Genomic DNA, 24,268 nt, shown 5'->3' with positions numbered 1-24,268 from the left:
CTTTTGTAGGACGTTATATTCGTAATACTTAAATGTACGGTTGTTACGGGGTCACAGTTTCACGGTTAGTGTATATATAAATGGTGTATATATAGATTGGATAGCTATCTTTTCAAAATACAGATTAAAATGAATTTCTGTCTATTACTATATATTTTTTACCCAACCAAATTCCTTACTCTGGTGGGTTTCCCCATATTGTGTCTATTCTGTGGACCTTAACTCAATCATACTACAGCAACCTCAGTTTCTCGCCACAGGAGATGCGACTGCACTGAAGATCCGCCACTTCTGTAAACGTGTTACATCACTGCCTCTGCTGTCACTCCGAGCACGTTTCATAACTTTATCATATACAGTGTCTATCGAACACACAGAAGAACCCGGTATTGCTGACTAGAACTAAACAAACAGCTAAGCTATCTATTGTTGGCTAAGCAGCGCTACACACTGCCACACTAGTTAGAGTTATTTATTTGTTTGTTTGTTGTTTGTTTGTTGTTTGTTTTGATGCGCCAGTCTTGCTTTCAGCTTAACATGACAACGTTATATACTGACAGCGTAAGAGATCTTTCTGAAAAGGGAACTGCATTAGGGATTGTTTTTCCCCCTTTTGCTTTCACAAGGATGTCTAAAGAGACATTTGTGCAAAGAATTCGTAATAACATTTCCTTTCATTTTCAGCACCATGTGTGTTTTTAATTGGTCAATATTAATACTGGGAAACTGTGATATTTTCACACAGTTAAAAGTTTGGCTGGATAATATGACAATATAGCACTATCACAATATTATATTATAAGATATGATGTATGATACACTTTTCTGAATAGTGTGTGTATTGTCAGCTGATAACACTACTGTTATTTGGATGCTAAAAATTATTATTATAATTTTTTTTTTTTACTTTTTTCTGTAAAATGAAACACATGACTACTCATCTCCAACTGAAGCTGGACATTTTCACAGAAAGATGGACACCTGTTATTATGTATCTTGATGCATTGAAAATGAACTGATTACTATGGAATTTGGACCCGTCCCTCCTGTTGTACCGTTTATTGGACCATCGCAACAGGTTTTTTTGTGTTATCTCACTATTTCCTTTGTGTAACATTTTTGCCATTGCTGTATGTTAGTACACACATCTGTACATCAGTGCAAATAGCTGTAGCAGTTCTTCCCTTCACATCCGATGCAATAAGCTCAGTAAGACAGTGGGTGGTAAAAATCTAAACCTTGACGTTGCAGCTTCCTGTAATTAGATTGTTTTTATCCAGTTATAGGATTAAACCCAAAGAGTCTGGATTATCTGAGAAGTAAAAATAAAGGCAGTTCACACTGAGGGTTGTAAATACTTTACTCTATAAGAGGTGACACACGGTAACATTTAACACTGATAAGCAAAGCATCAATTATTATTATTATTATTATTATTATTATTATTATTATTTCAGTAAATATTCTGAATAAAGCTGAGATTTTACTCTATAATAGACGACACGTGGGAAGATGAACACTGATAAACAAAGCAGCATGACTTATTATTATTAATATTAATATTAATATTATTATTATTATTGTTATTCTTTGAGTAAATATTTTGAATAAAGCTGATATTTTACTCTATAAGAGATGACACATGGGAAGATGAACACTGATAAACAAAGCAGCATGACTTATTATTATTATTAATATTATTATTATTATTAATATTATTATTATTATTGTAATTCTTTGAGTAAATATTTTGAATAAACCTGAGCTTTTACTCTATAAGAGATGACACATGGGAAGATGAACACTGATAAACAAAGCAGCATGACTTATTATTATTATTAATATTATTATTATTATTAATATTATTATTATTATTGTAATTCTTTGAGTAAATATTTTGAATAAACCTGAGCTTTTACTCTATAAGAGATGACACATGGGAAGATGAACACTGATAAACAAAGCAGCATGACTTATTATTATTATTATTATTATTCTTTGAGTAAATATTTTGAATAAAGCTGAGCTTTTACTCTATAAGAGATGACACATGGGAAGATGAACACTGATAAACAAAGCAGCATGACTTATTATTATTATTATTATTATTATTATTATTATTATTATTCTTTGAGTGAATATTTTGAATAAAGCTGAGATTTTACTCTATAAGAGATGACACATGGGAAGATGAACACTGATAAACAAAGCAGCATGACTTATTATTATTATTATTATTATTATTATTATTATTATTATTGGAGTGGATATTTTGAATAAAGCTGAGATTTTACTCTATAAGAGATGACACATGGGAAGATGAACACTGATAAACAAAGCAGCATGACTTCTTCTTCTTTCAGCAGGCAGTTGGAAATGAAGCTGAGATGTCACTAGTCATTCCTCTGCTATCTCAGTTACTTTTCACAAGCCCCACTGGAGCAGTTTGCAAACACTCTCACACCTTCACCTTTTTTACTCCCAAAGCAAAGCGACTATTACCCGCGACCCCACATACCTTTTCCGCTTGAATAAATCAAATGTCTTCCAGAAGAATGTCGAGCATGCCCTGGTTCACAAGCAGAGCTCTGTTTCTCAGTCCTGTGTGTGTGTTTCTGAGTGTAAACGAGTGCGTGAGTGTGCGAGAGTGTGTGTGTTTGCCTCCTGCTCTTCGTTTCTCTTCTCAGTTTTCTAGCTGACAGATACACAAAACTGTCAGGTGATCTCCAATTTCTCATTGGTTTCTGGATTCATTTAGAGGAACGCCATTCGCTAAGAAAAATCCGTTATCCCCGCCCATCCTTGGGGCTCAGACATCTGATTGGCTGCTCTGTGCGTCGGTTATAATCCTGTGTCTCCGCCCCTCCTCCTGGAAACGCTGCTTGAAGGCTAATTGTCTGGCTACAGTGTCTCCAGGGCTGTGTTACAAACCGGAGCCTGGAGATATCAATAATGAATAAACAAATTATTAATCACTTTTCAGATAAAGGTCACTGAAAGCATTAGAATAATCTCCAGGGGATTCATTTTTTTCTGTAAACAGAGAGAGAGAGAGAGAGAGAGAGAGAGAGAGAGAGTCACGTGTTCACTTATTGTGAATAGTTAGCTTTTTTTTAAAACATCAGATCCATCCCTGTAACCAATGTGTCATGTAAAATCAAACCACGACACGTGACTTTACTAAATTAGAACCAAATCACGAATCAGTTTCAACCCAATTATGCAGACATCACAATGACATTACACAAAAACCAGCATCATTGCTCCATCTAGTGGCAGATCCTGCCCTATTTCTCAGCAGGTTTAATGTTAAAACTTAACACTGTTCATAAGCCTCACTGGTGTTTCTCTCCCACAGGGCAGGAAATGAAACTGAGTCTACATAAATTAACCTCCAGCACTTTAAACAGCATCCTGCATGAAGGAAATGTAAAATAATCACAGGTTGCACTTCCTTTGGGAAACTATTCAAGTTAATCACAGGCCCCACTTCTTCAATCATCACTGCAATGAGGTGTGTACATCTCAGTAACACATTTTATATTGTAATTATGTTAAATTCTCTATCTGATTAGTCAGAAGGTGTTGATTAATTTCCCATAACAGCAGCTCTGACTGTAATTCATATTCATATTTAGAATTGTTGATATGGTAAAGCTTGGTTTGAGGTGGAAGGAGTCTCCAGGGTCAGCACTTTGTAACTCAAAGTTTTCCACCATGGGACCTTTTTTTTGTGGGACTGACTTTTTATAGCTGCTATAATGCAAGTTAATGAATTGTGACAATAAGTGAATAAAAAGCAGGACACAACAATCATTAATAAATTAAAAGCTGTAAGGGTTGGCAAATTGGTGTGGGAGGCTACAAGAGGAATAAAACATTACTAGAAAACTTCAGAGTGATTAACTCCACTTTGCGTTAGGCCACATCCCACCAAAGCATCATTGATTATTTTCCTAGAACAGCCCCTCCCCAGGGGTTTTATTCCTTACTTATGCAACCATGCAACTCATTTTACAGGAACAAGACTGATTAAGAACAAAACATTGATACACTACATGGACAAATGTTTGTGGTCAGCAGACCATCAGACCCATATGTGGCTGTTCATCCCATTCCAGATTTATTCCTCTTTGCAGTTATGATAAGCTCCACTCTTCTGGGAAGCTTTCCACTAGATGTTGGAGTGTGGCTGTGGGGATTTGTGTTCATTCAGCTACAAGAGCATTAGTGAGATCAGGCACTGATGTTGGTGAGGAGGTCTGGGGTTCAGTCGGTGTTCCAGTTCATCCCAAAGGTGTTCAGTGGGGTTGAGGTCAGGGCTCTGTGCGGGACACTCGAGTTCTTCCACTCCAACCTTCACACACCATGTCTTCATGGAGCTCGCTTTGTGCCCAGGGGCATTGTCATGCTGGAACAGGTTTGGGCCTCTTGGTTCCATTGAAGGGAAATTGTAATTCTACAGCATACAAAGACAATCTGTACAAGTGTGTGCTTCCAAATTTGTGGCAACAGTTTGGGGAAGAAGCACATATGGGTGTGATCAGGTGTCCAAATACTTATGTAGTGTATATTGATTTTCTAAACTAAATGCAGGTCAAAAGCACAGAATTATCAAGGGGCAGGGACAAAACAAGACAGGCCCAAACCTGGTCCTGGTGTAGAACTGCATTTCACTGCCATGTCTGAAATGTCCTGCTCCATACAAACAAGGACATGCATGGACAATTGGTACAAGCAGGACTTCAGAGATTTCTGGTCAGTTGGATGCAAGTTGCAGGATGGAGTCACCTTGGAATACAGATTCTTCTGGATTTATATTGAACATTCATATTCATAATGCCTTTATGAGACCAGTACTGTAAGGAAACCAATCAAAACAGGTGCATTATACTAAAACCTCTTTATTTAAAGCACAAAGAGAAGACTTCACAGGTTAAAAATTAAAAAAAAAAAACAGACGAAAACAAGTGTCACTGCACGTGCACTGTTGTCCTTCGCGTGACCTTCCTCAGCGCGCGCACAGCAGAGCACACCTCGCGCTGCGTGATCGTGCCACGCCGATTGAACTTGGCGAGGCGCGCGGCTTCCGTACCGACGCGCGTGCACAGCTCTGCTCGCAGCCATCCGGGTACCACAACAGTGTTGGTCACAGCGGGGCTGGCCTGCAGGAGGAGGAGGGGAAGACAGTGCAGTTACCTTTCTGCATCAACACAGCTTTGTAATAAACATTTCACCCAAATGTTAAACATGCATACTGAAAATGAAAGACATCAAGGGAGCATTTTAGACACATGATCTGGATTATCAACTTGTAGCAAAGTTAAGAGAAGAACTCTAGACATCCCATGGTGGGAAAACATGTTGACTTAAAGTGCTGACACTGGAGACTCCTTCCCTTCCAAAGCTTTGCCATCAGCAGTTTTTCTTTGTTAAATTGCTTGTTTTTAATCAGTTTATCATCAGACATGGATTATGTGGAATGTTCACTATACAAGTCCTGCATCATTTTCACTTCAATGTTTCATGAAAAGTTATTTACTTTGACAAACTAACTCAGTTAAGGAAAACCATAAGCTGATCACGGAAAAGAGCATGTTCTGAAGAGTTTTTTTTTTTTTTAAATAAACACCACATTGTACTTTTCATCCTTTCAGTTACATTCAATGCTGTAGAACATCAGTAATAAGTTAGTTCCTCTTCTCACTTATGTTAGAGCAGCTATAAACAGTTGTTCCTTCAACCAGCTGCTCTTTCCTCTTAAAATTAAGACAAACTGCTGCTGTACAAGAGGAATAACACACTTCAGAACATGCTTTTATCAGAAAAACAAATTCAGGATGGTAACAGAAACTCCAGTTAAAGTAGGTCACATCACTCAACAAAATCTATAATAACTGTTCAGTCTTTAATTTAATCAACACACCTTCTTCAGTCTGTAAATATAGCTGGAATAGGCCTTGGTGGGTCTCCGGGCTTTTCTGCTCACACGCTTCTGCTTCTTCAAGTCTGCTCCATTGTACCGGGTTTTCATCGTAAAAGCTGCAAAAGACCCTTCACCAAAACACTTCTGGAAAGTTCTGTCAAACAGAAACACGTCACCTTTCTGCTTTTTCAACCCACTGCCCAGGTGCTTCATATCCTCATTATAAGACCTGCACTGATTGTTGGGGGAGGAGCTTCAGGAGGAACCCATTTAATCCTAAACACATTTTTTTCAGTTTGTAAAAATAGTTGTTGATATGTTTTAGTGAAATGCAAGCTATTGCATTTTGAACTACAGTTGGTTTCGGTTATATGTTTTATTTTTTTCTTTGTGTGATGTAATTGATCACATGACCAGAACCATGATATTTAACTTATTTCAAGCATGGCCTGGATGTTCCAGCCAAAACAAAATTATAATACAGACTTAACCACCATGTTCGATACATATAATCTTTAAATGAACTATTATTGATATTTAGGGTCCAAGCACCAAGGCATGTTTATTTGACTTGTGTATTATTTTTCAACACATTTTTGAGGTGCACTGAATGCTCAAAAACTCACGTATGTTGGTGCAAAACATCAGAAATGATGATCATCAGGTTCTGGAAAAAGCTTGGATCCAGGTGTAGCCCAGGGGCTCAATAACGCCTCCCTTTGACATTCTTTCTTAAATATGCATGGATCTCCATAGCCCGAAGCAAGCTCCAAATGCAAGGGACTAGCTCTAAAGAGGCTACAAATGGGATGGGTTATGGTTAAGGAAGAAAATCCATAAAATCATCTGCTATGGACATGTGCTATCCCATGTTCACATGCTAGTCCATTTGGAGCTAGCCCTCCATATTTGGATTTGTACCACCTGTTTGGAGCTGGCTCTGGACTGCAGAAATATGAACATCCAGTTTCACCTACATGAACTAAATTTGGTAGCCACATGTATTTTCTTAAGACAAATGAATTTTATAATCATATCCAATAACTGCGCTGAACAGGAAGTTGGCCATTTTGGATTTTGTGCGTTTTGAAAGGTAGCAAATGTTTAAATACCCCTCCTACAAGATTTATCAGATTCAAAGCAAATTTGGTCAGCATGATGTCAAGATGTCCATGATGCTAAACTGCCAAGGAAATATTGATATCTCGAACGGTGTTGCCATGGCGAGGCAATCAATTAACGTTATGCTGCGTAAACAGAAAGTGTGGCATCATACCACTGTACATCGTAAGTTACGGGGTTGGGGCACAGTCACATGCATATGCGAATAGTGATTTGCTGTCATAGCGCCACCAACTGGCAACAGGAAGTGAGGCTTATAAACCAAACTTTTTACTATTCCTCCCAGAGGCACCATCAGATTTAAACCAGAGTTAGTCAGCATGATGTGAAGATTGAAAAGAGAATTTTTGATATCTTAAATGTGAACAAAAACTCACATTTCCTGCAGTTACAACAGATTTCCTTTACTTCAGACTTTTTCTGTCTGCCGCTCTGTCTCAACATAGACAGTGGAAAATTCCATAAAATGAATCTTGACGCAATGAATCTTGCCTGTTTCCCTTCAGGCCTGCATCACCATCCAGCATGCTGAGTCACCCATTATCAACTCAATTATAATAATAATTAAAATCACAATAATTCATAATAAAAAGTCATCTCACAGATGTGAAAGTGTCTCTGGCTGTGTGAATTCTGATAACACAGAAGCATCTGACCTAAAAATAAATAGATGTTTCTCTGAAAATGCAGAATCTGATTCCAGGTGGTTTTTTTTTTTTTTTAAGATCTTTTGTGCTCATAATGTCAGATCTGGTTAGTTTCTGGGTTTCGGGCTCCACCTCCAGTTGAAAGAGAGCTCTTCCCATTTTCCAACACATTTTCCATAAAACGGAAAAAAAAAAACCTCACAAGGAGTATGTAGCAGGGGGAAGGGAAGGCTTGTCCATGTTTTCATTGCAACTGCAATTCTCCTCACAGACAGCAGAGGGCACTAAACATTACAAAGCACTTCTGAAGGGATGAAAAGATGATCTTAGGGCTGGTTTGACAGCCCCAAGTCAAGCCTAGTGTCACATAAAAAGGATTTTCAAGACCAGAATTTTAGGATAACGCTTTTCTTTTTTAAAAAATGTCATTTCCTCTGCATGGCTGTACCACAAGCCCCTAGCCTTGGCTCTCTGTCTCCATACGCATCATATTTTCTAATCGGGAACAGTACGTGGGCTGGTTTTCTGCCTGAAGTCAAGAGTCCTTCTGCCTGCACTGAGATAATGATTTTGCAATGATTTTTGCTGCATCAAGTGCTATTTTATAGTGTTTATATTTTATAGGAAGCCACACTGTTAAATTAAACCACATTTGCAGTGACTAATGTGATAATTAACAATATTCTAGACTCCTATTTGAAACGGTCTTTTGCTTTTATGTTGCATCGTTTTACATTTGACAGCAAAGAAATAAATGAGTTCTGCTTCTTTAGTCCGTATTTTCTATCCCTAATTTTTTGTGTGTTTAAAGGACAAGTGATTGGTGGTCTAGATGCTATTGAAAAACATCATCTCTGACACTTCTACTCAAGAAAAATCTTGGAAAGGCATGAAGTACACACCAGATTTACCCAATCTGAATGGAGCACCCAGAAAATTAGCATAAGGATCTGCGTAAGCCGACTCTGAATATGAGAAACTTTCCATGCGTAAATATTTAATGTAACTTTTAGACCTGTAGGAGTAAACTTCTTTAGCTGATGAGCAACAACATTCGGGATAAGAAAAAAATTGATTAGATTTTTCACCTGCTCCACACTAGGATATTGAGGTCTTCTCTCTACTATTTAGAGATAACACCTTAAATTGTTTTGTCGAGACACACAGCATGTTACATTACTAGCTAAATTGATGTCATTTGAACCAGAGGCAAGTGAAAATCAGAATTCATTTGCAGATGTTTGCCTCATTAGTTAGAATGTGCATCCCAACAGGATCATTAAATTGGTGTGTTGTGTAAATTTAGCATGCACACTTCAAACGCCACATAATAATGAATGTGACAGAGCCTGAATATTCATTATTTACAATGACAATGGTAGTGATCGAGAGAGAGTGAGGCTGAGAATATATAATGAACCATGCTGGGGGGAAAAAAAACACAATTTCCTCTTTGTGAAATCAAAATAGAGTCCACAAGGTTTATTGAGAGATTACTGTCCATAACAGGTGTAAACAGGAAACAGTTTGAGAACTGAATGTCTCCCTAGTAACGGCATTTACCCATTACAAACGAATACTCGTTGCTGAAGATGAAACATTAACGATCTATGCTACCGTGTTTTCTATTAGACCGAACGCTTGTTTTCTAATTTCAATCATTTCTGAATTGCTGATCTAAATATAACCAAACAAATAGTCACACATTAGTATTAATGTCGTATGTCCAGTGTCTACTGTAAAACCCCCTTCATCCCAGGTTACACACATCCAACAGAGACACTGAGAGTTCCACTGTTAAGCTGCAGTACCTGGAATATATAAATATTTACTGCATATATCACAAATACGATATACAAAAGACTCCTAAGATAGGCTGTTATACCCAGTTACACGTTTGGTTATTACTGTACACTGCGTGTGAAAATACTCACCACACCGCTTGAAGAGACAGAAGCTTTTTTGTCTGAGAAACATGTCGTCTATTTATTTAAAGTGCACTGTTAAGGAAACCAGTCGTTCAATGACATTGCGTAGAGTTTTCTTTGTTTTTGTTTTTTTCTGAGTTAAGGCTATAGACTCTCAGCGGTGTAAGGTGTGTCAGTGGGAGGTTGTTTGTTTCATGGGGTCTCTCTTTTTATTAAGAAACTCCTGATATATGTAGTACGATGCTGGTGTTAATGTCATTAATGTCATAGAAGCTAGAACCTAGTCACAATAATACGCTATTATTGTTAGCTAACCAGGTCTCATTTAAAGGGGCAGTTTGTAACATTTAGAAGTGTTTCTAGACATGTCATTGTCAATTCATATAGCTTTAAAGATACTTCTGAACCACCTGTGATTTTCAGTATTGCCATTTATTAGATCTGGCTATGTTCTTTATAATCAGGCATTTTCCAGCCCTGAAATGAGCTCCGCCCACAGCCAGAACAGTGCTATAGAGCTCTGCACTTTTTTCCTAAGAGGCAACTCAGACAGATTTGGGGGAAAAGAAAGCCTTGTGAATGTTTTCACTGCACAGACAGCAGAGGGCTCTAAACATTACAAACTGCCCCTTTAAAGAGATGAAACCAGGGGTGGACAAATCTACAGCCCGTGTTATTTGTTTGCTTGTTTTAAAATTTTTTTTGTAAATTTTTTTTTTAATTTTTAAAAAACTTTGAAGTAGTTGCCTGGTGGACAAGTAGGTTTAGTATGCTGCTGATACAGCAGTCACCAACATTTAGTGTTCTTCCCATTTTGACTTTCATGAAAAAATTTCCCACTCGTTATTTCTGTTTAAATCAAACACTCCATATAAGTGATTCATATATTTCTACTACTAGCTACCAGTTCCTTAATCCTGCCACCTGCTAAACTACTACTGTGTCATGGCCATCAGTATAAACTGGTTTAACTAGACATTTAAATTAGCTTACACAGCTGACATGCAATCTCTTCAGAATCACGGATAGGCAATGATGAGGAAAGACTGATGAAACTGAGCCAAAAACAACAGTACAGCAAAGAAAAAACTGTTATAAAACTCTGCTCTTATGACGTTCAAACACATATACAGACAAAAGAAAAACTCCAGTTAGTACTCTGGTGTGAGAACAGAACTCAGTGCCTTGCTGCCATTTTGTCGAAAGACACAAACATAATATGCTACATCATAGAGGATAAGGATTACGTCTACAGAATCCTCCATGGAAATTTGAGTCCTCACTCATTTTCTCTGGACATCTTTATTATGTATTAAGGCTCTGAACTAGTGAACTTTGTTTGCGTTAAATTACGTTATCATGTTTAGCATAGATAATTAGGTTACTGGTCAACCAAAATCACAGGACTGATCAGCACACGGGCAAATTCATTAAATTCTCTAATGAATCTATGATTTGTCCACCCCTGCAAAACACGTTTTCTCTCTATTTACCTACTACCAATAGCAAAATCTATAGTGGGTTAAATATTGGCACCCCATACCAAAGAAAATCTTTTGTGATGATGTGGTGGTGATTAATTAATTCCTTTTTTTTTTTTTTTTTTTAACATATTGCAGTAAGCGGTTTTCTTATTTCTATTTTCCCTTCACACATTCATATATTAAGTGTTTATCCCTAAACTGAAATTTAAAAACTATTTTTTTCCTGTGTTGGTCTTAAAATATTGCAATAAAATAATATTTACAGTGTTTATATAACACTAAACCTGAGAATATACAAATGGCATCTGGCTTTTACACATGAGAACATGTTGCATGTCTGCAGCAATTTTGCTTTCTTTTTTTAAAAATGATTATTATTATCATTATTATTATTATTATTATTTGCTTACGCAAACTGTTCATCTGTCATTGTGTGTAGTGAATAGCTGTGGCCAGCAGAAGGTGCTATAGCACTGTATGATGAATTTGGTATGTGTCGGCCCTACAGCACTTATTAAAAGCTTTGAGAAGTGTTGCTTGCTGCATTTTATTAGCTAACAGATCTTCACAGACGAGCGTCTGAGAGCGTCTGACTCTCGTCTCCTGTGTCAAATCCACTGAATCAGTTTAGAAATAAATGTAACAGAAAGTTGTGATGTGCATTGTAACAATATTCTTACCTCTTTATAAACTTAGGTTTCATACACAAACATTTGACATTCTTAACCAAATATAAGAATTATTATATGCAGAATAATAGAACTAGAATTATTATTATACATCTTATACTTAACAAGATATATATTTATATATATTCATTTCAATCGTATTTCTCCAATAACAAAAAATACAATAAGTACATAAATAATATTACAAATTCTATTAAATATGGAAGATTAAAAAAAAAGATTAAGACATGTCTAGGCCTACCCTTATTGTTCATGAAAAGAGCAGTGTCCTTCAGTGTTTGCTCTCTCTAGCCCTCCAGCCCTCCAGATGGCGCTGTGTTTGAGAAACAGGCTCAGTTTAAAGTGCGGTCTCTTTCAGGTCGTTGAGGTTTGGCATGCGTGAGCGTGATGAGCGGACGAAGCCATGCCCGTTCTGGCCTGCTTTGGATGCCAGCTGCTCTGGGTATGGGTTTCCCTCGGCTCGTCCCAGAGCCGCCGAGTGCCACGTGGATTCCAGCTGACCGGCGTGAGGATACGCGGCCTGGCGGGACAGGGGCTGAGTCGGTCCTCCAGCTCCTCCTCCTCCAACATGGCCCCGCGACTCTACAAAGCTTCCTCCTTTGGAGGTGGGGTTGCCGTGGGAGAAACGCATGTCTGGTGTAGAGGGTTTGCTGGAGGAGGACGAGGCAGGGAGATGAAGAAGCTTGCGAAGAGACCTGAGAGGCTGGTTCTAAGAGAAAACAGCAAGGCACAGTCAGCAAATTATCCAAAATTTATGGATGGATGGATTGATGATTGGATGGATGGATGGATGGATGGATGGATGGAAGCATGGTTGGTTGGTTGGATGGACAGATAGATACATGGAGGGATAGATGTATGGATTGATGAATGAATGGATTATTGGATAGGTGGATGGATTGATGGACGGATGGATAGTTGAAGAGATGAGTGGATTGATGGATGGCTGGACAGATGAACAGTTAGATAGATGGCTGGATGGATGGTTGGATCTACAGATGGATGGATGGATGGATGGATAGTTGGATAGATGGATGGATGGATGGATGGATGGCTAGATATATGGATGGATGCATGGATGGGTACATATATATGGACAGATGGATGGATGGGAGGATGGATTGATGGATAGATGGGATGATGGATAGATAGATGGAATGATGGATGGATAGATGGATTGATGGGTGGATAAATAGATAGTTGCATAGATGGATGTACTTTATTGATCCCTGAGGAGAAATCTGGGAATCCATTGAGAGTAGTGGATAGGGATGAGGATCAGGAAGATGGAACAGGGAAAACACCAAGCTGTCCATATCTATCAGTTGACTGGATTGTATAAACTTGAGATTTTTACCCAAATTTCTGACCTAATTTAGTTGATTCCAACCATTACCTTATCTCCCCTACCACATGACAGCTATCAACCCCAGGTATTTGGGATATAAATTAGAAATCTCCAGACAATAAGGCAAATGTATGAGTTTAAACTTCTCTCAAATTTGCCAAATCTAATCTAATTTTTCAAGTATCAAACCTAATATGGGACTTGGTCATTGTTTAGCACCGGTTTTCTTGAAATCAGTTCTCTGCCTGACTTTTGACACAAATCTAATCTTATTACGAATGAAGAAGACTCTCCAGGATGGACAGTAAAAACACTGCTATCTACAGAAAACTGGGAGGATTTGGAATCAGAGGTAAGCGCTCTCTATCTCTGAAGTACCTGAGAGTGGGGTTCGGCTAGCCTTTCAGCCGGCCACTCGTCTCTCTCCTGCTCCTGTTCCCGCTCTCGACTCCTCTCCCGGTCTCTGCTGCGTGTCCGGTGTCTGGTGCTGCTCTGCTGCCCAAAGGCCCGGGACGATTTCTGTACCACCACCTGATCTGGTCCCTCGTTCAGGACCTGACCAATGAAAGATAAGTGTCATAATCGCTAAAATGTTGAACCCCTGACCAGAGCCAAGCTTGCTGAGATGCCACCAGGAGAGAGGATGAGCTATCTGTCAGTTGGTCTAGTGAAGGTCTAGGAGTGTTATCAGCTCCATATAGGTCACTTGATAAGAATGCAAATACTGACTGTAATCCCCCTCTAAGCTGTCCACCAATGGAAACATAACAGGACCACCACTAATCAGATATTATTTGGGTGTTAGATCATTCTCAGTACAGCAGTAACTGTACTGACAAGTTGCCTTCCTCTCTCCTGAGGAACTCTTCTTCCCATAAAGCTCTATGTTTAGGCAACAGAGAAATACAAATCAAACTGGTCCAAAATTTAGACATGTGGTGATACATCTCTTTATATATGCTGTACCCGCTGATCATCATCATCATCATCACCATGTGTGCCTCCTTAAAACACCAGATCTATGAGGTCTGTTAGTGCACGAAAACAAACCTTTCTTGAAGACAATACTCTCTATGAAGGTCACATTTATATCATATTATAATGCAATCAAGAGGAACATTGTTAGAATTATTTATAAAAAAATTCTTTCACTTTTATAGTTATTTCATACTTTATTATGCATTATGAATTGTTATACCACAGCGCTGTTGCATTCGGATTGGTCAGAAGGTGATTAATTTTCTATAAAAGCACAGTAGTTCTAGCTGTAATTCAAATCCCAGGCTTATTCAAATGCACTCATTTTAATATGTTATTGTTTCTATAGTAACAGTCTAAGACTAATAACAAACAGATGAAATGTTATTTAACAAAATAAAATGTCTAACCATTGATATGGTGTAGTTTTCTTTAAGGAGACTTTTTTAACATTCATGGAAGGAGTCTCCAGTGTCAGTGCTTTGTGACAGTCAGTAAGAATCTGGTATAACCAAAGTGTAACAGGAACTAACTTCACGTGCCACAACATTAAATGTAACTATAAACAGTTAAAAAGTGTCACGACATTCTTTATTAAATAAAAACAAATTGCTTTGGTATATGAGAAAAAAAAATACTTCGACACATGCTGTATTTGAAAAATACACACTTTACACACTTTAACTGTTTATAGTTACATTTAATGTATTTAATTTAATGTGCCACCCTATCATTGATTATTTTCCTAGAACAGAATGTCCCCAAGTGGTTTACAGCATGTCACATTACATCACCAATAATCTCTTTTATACCACATTATGAGACTTGATTTTAATTTCTTTAATAAATTAATTACACCAGACAGACTATCAAAAAAATGATCTGACAACTTTACAACACACTATATAACATTTTTAAATTGCTCTATATATAACTGCAGTGTAGTTTTGGGCTTGATGAAATTGTGAGGAAATAAAATATTGGAAATGTCGTGGATTTAATGCTTTTTGTGTGTGTGTTTAAAATATTTACCAGTTTACTTAGAGATTACAAATACAACTTAGATTATGATAGTTAGGTAATAATAATAATAATAATAATAATAATAATAATAATAATAATAATAATAATATTTTTTTAAAACAGCACATTATTAGGAGTATAAGTGTTATAAACACTACTTATAATGCATTCTCTTAGGAATTTATAAATTCATTATAAACATGGCTATATACTGTAATGCTTTTCATAAATAATTCTAACAATGGCCTTTATAGAAAGTTGTTTTCATATTTTTTTCACATTCTAATCTTCAACATGTTTAACTGCTATTCAAACATAACTAGTTTTATTGTATTTACATTAAATCAGAATGTCTGTGTGAACATTTTTGATATTAGGGATATAAATTTCTCCCATAAGATGGAGACCTCATGGATCAAGTGAACCACAGAGTCAAAAATACCTCATCATATCATCATTACCAATCAAAATGTGGATTAATAATGTTAATAGCATGCAATGTGAATGGCACAGGGTTAGTGGTTAGGTGTGTTATTATTCGGTATATCAATGGGGGTTTGTACCATGGGCGTGGCCACTAGAGGGAGTACTCTCTCTGAGGAGTTATGTTTAAAGCTAGGCTTTGAGTTAGACAGAGGAAAAAGAGATTTCTTGATCACAGGACCTCTGGCTTCTCCAGCATCCACCTGGAATACAAGAGGCACAAGACTGACAAGACTGACAGTGGGACACAGGACACCAGTGCTCACACAACCACACACACAAACACACACACGTATGGGCATGGACACAGAGAATATACAGAAATGCCACTAAATACATATAAAATGCTCAACTTAAAATCGCTAAAAACGTACACACTTGTCAGACACGCAACACATCACCGTGCAAGGAGCTGACACTGACCGCTTGAGATTTCTTCTTCTTCTTCTTTATTGCTCTGAAAAATCCTTGTTTCTCCTTCTCTTTGGCTGGCTCTGGAGGACCCAAATCCAGCGCCTCGGGCCCCGTCCTGATGAAAAACACACTTTACTAATCTGAGAACGTGACTTAGTATATTGCGAGACCTATTTAACAGCATGATCACTCTACAATGTGTCAAAATAACAGATCATTTACATCATGTGGCAGTGAACGACATAAGAGCTGTGACTCAGACAAGTAACTATTTGATCAAAGTAATTAACAATGTACAATTAGCAGCCAGTGAAAAATGCGTATGTAAGGAACAAAACACTTGAGGGCATGCTGTTATAGAAAAATAATCCTAGCCTGTGATTTGAATTAAAATCAGAACTACAGTCAGAGCTGATGTCATAGAAAACGAATCAGCACTTTCTGACCAATCAGATTTGAGAATTCAATGGTGTATAAACTAAAAATAACTCTATGATATTTATAAATGTCAACTATGTCACTGCCTACAAAAAGACACGATTACAGAAATACACAACTGGGGGCGAGCTCGGCAACCTCCGAATGTCAACACAGGTTAAAGGTGTAATGTTGGTCATAATCTCCGAACTCTATGAATACAATTATATTCAGACTGGCTGAGAACAGAGTAAGCAACTTGTCAGTCAAACACTTTTTTATATGTGCATAGACCAGTGAAAAACATGCTAACGTGTGCATCTTGAACAGAAAGTAGTGCAGCGTGTTAAAGCTCACCAGGGGTCGTAAGTGGGTTGGCGTTTGGTGTGGCTGCTGCTCTCCATGTTCACCCCTGAGCTCATATTCTGCCCGCTGCCCTCATGGAAAGTGTTGTCCGGTCTAGGAGACGGCACTACGACCAAATCCCACGCAATAAACAATTTTAGAATGGAGAGTTAAAGAAAATGATATGTGTGTGATTGTGTGTGAACTCACGCTGACCTCTGTAGAAGCTGCCGACTCGACGTGGCATTGAGTCACTGTAGACCATGCGGTTCTCCTTGGACGATCCTCCGTCCTCTGGATGCTGCTCGTGATAAATGGCTGCCTGCAATACACCACAAGAGCGGACTGTCCTGATTGGAGGCCAAAAAATATTGAGTGAAATGTTTGCATATAGAATCACAAGCAGGACGCCAGAAATAAATGAGAGGCATCAGGAATTCGAAAACAAATTAGAAGCAATTAGCCTAATTAGCAGGAACCAGCATGCAACCATTATTAGCAAGATTCACATACATCAGGAATATCAGAGTGAGGAGTGTGTGCAGTTAGACTGACCCTGAGGTCATCAGGGGTATCATCACGGCTGCTGGAGCTGCCCACGTGCCTAGGTAGGGTGCGATGCTGCAGCTGTGGCGAGAGCATCTGGAGGCTGCTGGCACGAGCGGGAGCACTCTGACCCAGTGCTAGGCCTACATCGGCTCCGTGTGGTCGACTGCGCTCCCGTCGCACATACATGGAGTGTCTGTGGGGGCGCTGTTGTGATGAGAAAGGGCTGGTGTAGCCCAGGCCATAGGGGAAGTCACGAGCTCCTCCTCCAGGATCCAGGGTTTCTGTGGCTTTGGCCTCGTCCTGCTGCTGGCCCTTGTGGCGTGTTGATGAGCGGCGGAGCGACGAGTCCACCATGCCGGCCTGGCGCTCGGACTTGGCACGCCCACCAGGGCTGTGACGCAAGGCGGGGCTGCCGGGGGCCGCCAGGTTCAGGTTGGCATTCAGGTCCAGGCAGCTGGAAGGGAAGTATCGTGAGGGCACGGGTGCATCGTCTTGGAGAAGGCGCGGATCGCTCAAGTTACTGATGGACTTGGCGTCAGTCAGTGCGCCATGGCTCTTGGACAGACTCATAAAAGACGAAGAGCTTTTGGTGCTTGAATTCAGCGGCATTGGCTCGCCGTGGCGTACATGCTTCTCCCGCTCTCCCTGCAGCGTATTATTCTTGCCCTCCACAAACGAGTGGCGGTTGTGGGAGCGTGAGGCGTTGGATTTGAGGTATTTGGCGCCAGGGCCATCAGACACCTTGGGCAAGTCGAAGTCCAGGTCAGAGGCTTTGGCTCGTGCCTTCTTGGGGCTGAGCGAGGCCAGGTCTTTGCCGCAGGACGCTGAGCGGTTAAGGGGTTGGGGGGAATGGAACGTTTTGGCGTGCAGTGTGGGGCTCAGGCTGCTGGACGCAGGAACGGCACCATTCAGGAACGCTTCAGCACTCTGTGGATGCAGCTCAGCCTGATTATGACGCGGTAGGCTAGAACAGTCCCGGCTGTTGGAACGATGGTGTCCTGAGCTCTTACTACCATGACTCCTTACACAGAGAAGAATTAGAGGGCATGAGAAAGACTCTTGAGTACTACAGAAATTATCATGGTTATCATCACAAGAAAGTATAATAAGTGTCCAGATCATTTCATGATATTGATATGCTAAATCAACCAATTAAGTTTTAATGCAGAATTGTTATGCAAAACATCTAATTACATCTCAAACAATTGACTGTTCAGTTAAGTCTGATTAACTGGCACGACCAAAATGACAACACTGCGCTCCAATTGGTGAACACAAGAAATGGTACAGGGATCTTGAGGCTTTCAAAAATTATTCTTTTGTTTACACTGATGATAAAAAGACTATATGTCTGTATCCAGCTTTTTTAAAGCTACTTATCAAAACTGATGAAAAAGTAATATTTGGCTATGACTTCACTTTTGAAAAAATAAAGTTTTTTCAAGTACACTAAAAGTTTTTTAAATTTTACTACCAGTGTACTAATGTGTATGTGGAGAGAAGTACACTCGGTAACAAGTATACTGTTATACACTACATTATCAAGATATACTTTAAAGGAAGCTTACTAATAACTTTACATTAACTATGTAAACTACTTTACATTTAGATCATAGCAATGAATCTACTCCTAGTAATCATATAATTATGAAACCTAGATATTTAGGTCTGCCATGTCATCTGCCATTATATTAAATTTTGGCCCCCATTACATTTTTTTAGCCTGTTCCACTATTCAATATTCTCAGAATACATTTTTATGAAGGATTTTGTTCTTCTGATGTTCTTTCTAAATAGCAGCAAATGTTCTGTTATGCATGACATGTTATTAGCCCAAGCCACAGCCAATCAGAGTGTGCTTCCTCCTCCTGACCTGCTGAGGGCGGTGTTATCGTGGTGGGGTTTTCTCTTGGAGGAGCGGATGGGTGTAGGGGTCGGGGGTCCAGGTCGCTCAGTCTGCCGCTGGCTCTGGAATACGTGGTGGTTCAGACTCTGATCTGTTAGGAAACGCTCATTCGGGTTCAAAAGCAGCAGATTCTGAAACGGCAGTTACACAAAAGCGAGTGAGCTGAGAAAAAAAAATCAAAGATCATTGTTTAGCCCAGCTGGATGGTCTTACCAAGAAAGAGCCAACACCAATATCTGGATATTTGTTGAAGCGGTACTGTCTATTGAATAAGTTACTGCTGTTAGACATTTTTTAAAGCACGTGGCTTTGTTTCAAGCTGCCTGGTCTGTAATTATGTCATGTTTTTTTGAATAATAACAGTTGCTGCAGAATTAATCATATTTTTAATTATGATCATGATTGTTGGCCTTTCCAATTATACGTCACTGTTGAATTCTTAAATCTGATTGGTTGGAAGGTGTTTGGTCACCAGCTCTGACCATACTTCCAAGGCAAAGCCAAAAAAATGCACTCTTTTTAAATATGTTATAGTTTCTATAGTGACAGCTCACTCACAGGGTGGACGCTTCACATAATTTAAGCCGAATAATAAACCGATTAAACAAAATGTGCTGTTATTTAACAAAAAACATTATAATATGGTGATGTTTTCTGTGATGATATGTTTATTTAACATTCATTAGGAAGGAATCTCAAGTGTCAGAGGTCAAGCTGTAACTAAGTTTTGTGCCACAGAGAATGACATCGAGCTTTCCGGTTTTTCCGTAACATGACAAACTGAATGAAAATAAAAATTTTTCATTGTATTAACTTCAAGAGAATGTGAAAGAAATTACTGTTTATAGCATTCATAATGTAGGCGATAACAGGAACTAAATGTATGACCTGTCATTCTGTTATCAATTACAATTGTAATAATTGACAAATTGCTGTAGTATAAGAGGGATAAAACACTTCAGGATGTGCTGTTATTGGAATTTAACAAACTTTGGGGTTGAAACGCACCTCCACTTTGCATCACACAACCATGTCATTGCACAATGTGAAGACAAAAAGGCTTCTTGTCTCTTTTGGTAGTTGCTTGTATCCAACTTGCACTGCTGTTTAAAAGGTTCTGCTGTTGCAGCAAACTGCCATTTGGCCCACTGCAGGAATTTTTAACGCTCCAGTTAAAAACAGACACACAGACAAACCCACACAGCCTCCCCTGGATTAGCTCTGAGTTTATTAGCACACATCCACATTGTACACTTTAAGGGAAAGTGCTGGTCTCAAGCCATTATATTCCAAAACCGTTGCTGTTGCAGAAGTGAAAACGATCATCTGGGTGTTGCTGTGACGCTCTGATTGGTATGCTCGCTAAAGTTCAAGGTTATGTCATAATATTCAACAGCAGCTCATTCAAATGCAGGCAAACCGAAGATGCTGCAGTGTGAATACAATTAGCATAGGATCAGCATATTAATACCATCTCATCCTCAGCTAAATAAGAGATGTTAACATGAATCACCCTAATTATCATAAATGTGGAACAGCTTCACTGGCTGCTCAATGTAATGAAACTCATCTAAAGGAGCCTAAAGCTCTGCCGTGTCCCCTCTCGCTCGCTCGCTCTCTCACACACATTTCTTGTCTCTTTCTAAAGAGAGTTTTATACAGTTTGTAGTTGGGAATGGATACAGCCAAAAAAAAAAAACATTGTTATATCAGCGACCACTTTCTAATGCACCTTATACAAAAGCCTCAAAGATGTGTTTGGTTTTCACTAGCGCAAGATGTGTTTGGTTTTCACTAGCGCTACAAGGCTAGTGTAGCTAATAAAATAGTGGAAGTCTGACTTTCTATAAAATGGCCAAATCTTTGATTGTAGTCTCTGGAAATTGCTGATAGTACAAATATAAGTTCCAGCTTTGCAATACAGAATACACCTTCCAACTTGTGTGGAATGATATCAAATTGCCGGAAGAAAAAAAGATTCCTGTTGTCCAAGATGGCCGCCCTTTTAGCTACACTGTGACGTTTAGTCATGTTTATAGATTACACTAAGCTTTAGGCAGATATTTATAGAAATAATTTTTTTTTTTAATTTGTTAGCTACCTTAGCCTAGTAGCTCTAGCGCCAAACTAAAGAAGGACATTTCAGGCACTAGCTAACTACTGACTGACTGAACGCATGAGAAATTGTGTAAATTAGATTTTTTTTTCATGTAATTGAACCAACACTTTAAGTTGAATTGGATGTGTAAGAACAGAACTGTGGTCAAACAGATCCAATGCCAGACACAAAGATAGTGTCTGGTTGAAAATTGCCTTGTTTTATCTAAAACACTGATATGCAAAATGAAGTTTCCTGCTGGTCCTTTACAACTGCATGAGTCTTTGCAGCATAGACTGTTGCATTTTCCCTCTTATCCTTCTCTCTGCTGAACTGCCATTTGAGACTCATAAACACTGAAGGTCCTGCAAACCGCCTCGCTCGCGCTGACAGTAAAGTGTGACAGTGTTTATGGTGGTGACCTTTTAGCAAACTGATGATATAGGACAGGTATAGCGGCACATCTTCAGCTAAAGTCATACAGGAGAGAAACAGAAAAGAGCAAGGAGAAAGAGGAGGAACACAAAAGGTGAAGAGAAATGTGCATTTACAAGCATGAAACCAGGGAAATGCTCTCTCATCTACATTATTCTATTATATCTGTTATATGACCAAGGACATCTAAATAGGAGGGTAAAGCCTCTGTGCCTGTCAGTCAAAGTGAAGGAGGTGTGGCCTGCATGTCTGTCAGTCAAAGTGAAGGAAGTGTGGCCTGCATGTCTGTCAGTCAAAGTGAAGGAGGCGTGACCTGTGTGTCAGTCAGTCCCAGTTAAGGAGGTGTGGCTTGTGTGCCTGTTGGTACCAGTGAAGGGGGTGTGATCTGTGTAGCTGTCAGTCTCAGTGAAGGAGGTCTGGCTTCTGTCTCTGTCAGTCCCAGTCTTGAAGGCGTCGCCTGTGTGGCTGTATGTCCCAGTGAAGAAGGTGTGGCCTGTGCAGCTGTCAGTGCCATTAGAGAAGGCTTGACCTCCCATTTTTCATGCTGTAAATTGTATAGTAATGAACTGGCTGCTTTGTATATACAGATGTGTGTGATATCACCCCAGATATTAGAGAACATCACCAGAACGTATTTACTAGGGTCTAAGAAGGTCAGCTGAAACATTACTACAATAACATGAGATGAACATTTGCTCAGACGATGTTCACAGTTCGATAAAAAATACATCCAAACATTTATGTTAACATTCCTACCACCACTTAAATAGTTGCTGCAACACTGTAGGAACATTTATAAATGTTGATAAAACTTGACAGTTTGAACGCCCCCAGAAGTTCAGTGAACATTATTAAAAATTCTTCTAACCTAAATTTGTTTGGTTCATCCCTACATCACAGAGTGAATTTTATCAAATGAAATAATAAAATGTCCTAGGCCTAAGATGCTTAGATGAGATGCCAAGGTGCTGCACAAGCAAGCAGTGAGTCATCAGCAGGAGGAAACAGGCACTACTGCCCACATGGTTTGACAGCAAACACACTGTTCATGCACACACAAGCACACACACAGGCACAAGAAAGCCCACATTCAGACCAATATCATTTTACATGTAAAACAGCGAGACCCTCTTACTTCCATCCCCTGCTTCATCCTTTCATAGAGACCCAGAATAGCATTGGCAGTCAAAATCAATGTTCCATTACGCAATGAGCTGATCTGGGCTCTGTGCCTGACAGTCCCAGTGAAGGAGGTGTGGCCTCACACTTCTCCAAGCATACACACATGGCTCGGTGCTCTGGTGGTTCTTACCTTCATTAGGTCCAGCATGGGGCCGTTGATGATGCCAAGGTATCTTCTCTCCAGAGTCTGCGGGTGGCTCACTGTAGGGAACTGCATATGGGAGAAGAGGATATGAGATTACACACAAACACACAGGCAAACAAACACAAACACACACATGCTTCTGTACAGTGAGCACCAAACAGTGTGGGCAGTGGTGCCTGAGTGGTTAAAGCTCCAGGATACTCGCTGACTTAACACAGTCAGGAACTTGAGCAAGACCCCGAACCTTCATGTGAACCTACGCTTTGAATAAAAGTGTCTGCCAAATACGTAAACATAAACCGACTGAATTATGTAAATGTGTCTTTCAAATGAGAAAAATATCACATCTTTTTGGGTGTTCACCCCAATGAAAATGGAATGGTATGTTTCTGTGTTAAGGTGAAAAATACGAAGGGCACAGTCGATGCAAATGGATTAATTTTGCCCCAACACTGTGCTTTACCACAGCTCCACAGCTTGAAAGTCACTTCAGGAACAGAGATTGCATGTGTAAATGAATACGACCAGAAGGCAGGTATTAAATTTGTGGAAGCCTGTTTCCAACCATTAAACCCCAAATCATACAATTTACTAAGACAATAATCAGAATGTTTATAGAAAAGATCTCTTATTATGACTTATTGTTGGTTTTCGTCGCACACTTGACTCTGCCTTTAATTGCGTAAAATGTTGCGTAAAAGTTGCTATTGAGAAGAAATAATATACATAAAAACCTAATTTAAATATTGTTGCCTCCTTCGAGGGGGAACAATCACGTAATGCTTCTTTGTAAATCATCTGCGGCATGTCCACTAACAGCGTACACAATTTATCCCATTCCTTGGGGTAAACGTTGCGTAAAGTGAATGAAATGGACGTTTACTGGATTTACTGCTTACTCAACCATTCAATTTATCTGCACATTTCTTTATTTAATGTGAGGCCCCAGGACAATTTCCTCTTATATGAATATGATCTGGGCAGCACTGTCTTACAGAGTGTAACACTGACGCTTCACATCTCCACTCTCCCTGGTTCGATCCTGAGCTCGGCTTACCGTCTGTGTGAAGTTTGTGTGCATGGTCCCTCATGTGGGTTTCCTCTGGGTTCTCCGTTTTCCTCCCACATCCCCAAAACTTTGGATTGCCT

At 39.3% G+C, this 24,268-nt stretch overlaps 2 protein-coding genes across 10 annotated transcripts in view; both read right to left on the bottom strand.

Annotated features, from left to right (window-relative positions):
• LOC113530955 (AP-1 complex subunit sigma-2) overlaps positions 1-2,715 on the bottom strand; it is a 40,890-nt gene extending 38,175 nt beyond the window's left edge. For 4 of the 6 annotated variants that reach the window (XM_026921384.3, XM_053240728.1, XM_053240729.1 and 1 more), the window contains exon 1: positions 2,519-2,715. The gene's annotated coding sequence lies outside the window, so the exon portion shown is untranslated. The remainder of the gene's footprint in view (positions 1-2,518) is intronic. The other 2 variants (XM_026921382.3, XM_053240730.1) reach the window with 2 other exon arrangements.
• Positions 2,716-4,925: 2,210 nt separating this feature from the next.
• Positions 4,926-24,268, bottom strand: part of LOC113530651 (cyclin-dependent kinase-like 5) — a 79,677-nt gene continuing 60,334 nt past the window's right edge. For 2 of the 4 annotated variants that reach the window (XM_026920838.3, XM_034311973.2), the window contains exons 10-19: positions 23,105-23,185; positions 19,227-19,390; positions 17,360-18,374; positions 17,021-17,126; positions 16,817-16,931; positions 16,052-16,157; positions 15,709-15,831; positions 13,523-13,699; positions 5,927-12,505; positions 4,926-5,165 (exon numbers count right to left, since the gene is read on the bottom strand). In XM_026920838.3, the coding sequence (XP_026776639.1) occupies positions 12,134-12,505; positions 13,523-13,699; positions 15,709-15,831; positions 16,052-16,157; positions 16,817-16,931; positions 17,021-17,126; positions 17,360-18,374; positions 19,227-19,390; positions 23,105-23,185 (2,259 nt within the window). In that variant the 3' untranslated portion in view covers positions 4,926-5,165; positions 5,927-12,133. Of the gene's footprint in view, positions 5,166-5,926; positions 12,506-13,522; positions 13,700-15,708; positions 15,832-16,051; positions 16,158-16,816; positions 16,932-17,020; positions 17,127-17,359; positions 18,375-19,226; positions 19,391-23,104; positions 23,186-24,268 lie in introns of those variants that run through there. The other 2 variants (XM_053240735.1, XM_026920840.3) reach the window with 2 other exon arrangements.

Source organism: Pangasianodon hypophthalmus, chromosome 16 (assembly GCF_027358585.1).
Source record: "Pangasianodon hypophthalmus isolate fPanHyp1 chromosome 16, fPanHyp1.pri, whole genome shotgun sequence".
Taxonomy (NCBI): domain Eukaryota; kingdom Metazoa; phylum Chordata; class Actinopteri; order Siluriformes; family Pangasiidae; genus Pangasianodon; species Pangasianodon hypophthalmus.
This window is presented reverse-complemented; position numbering and strand designations above follow the sequence as displayed.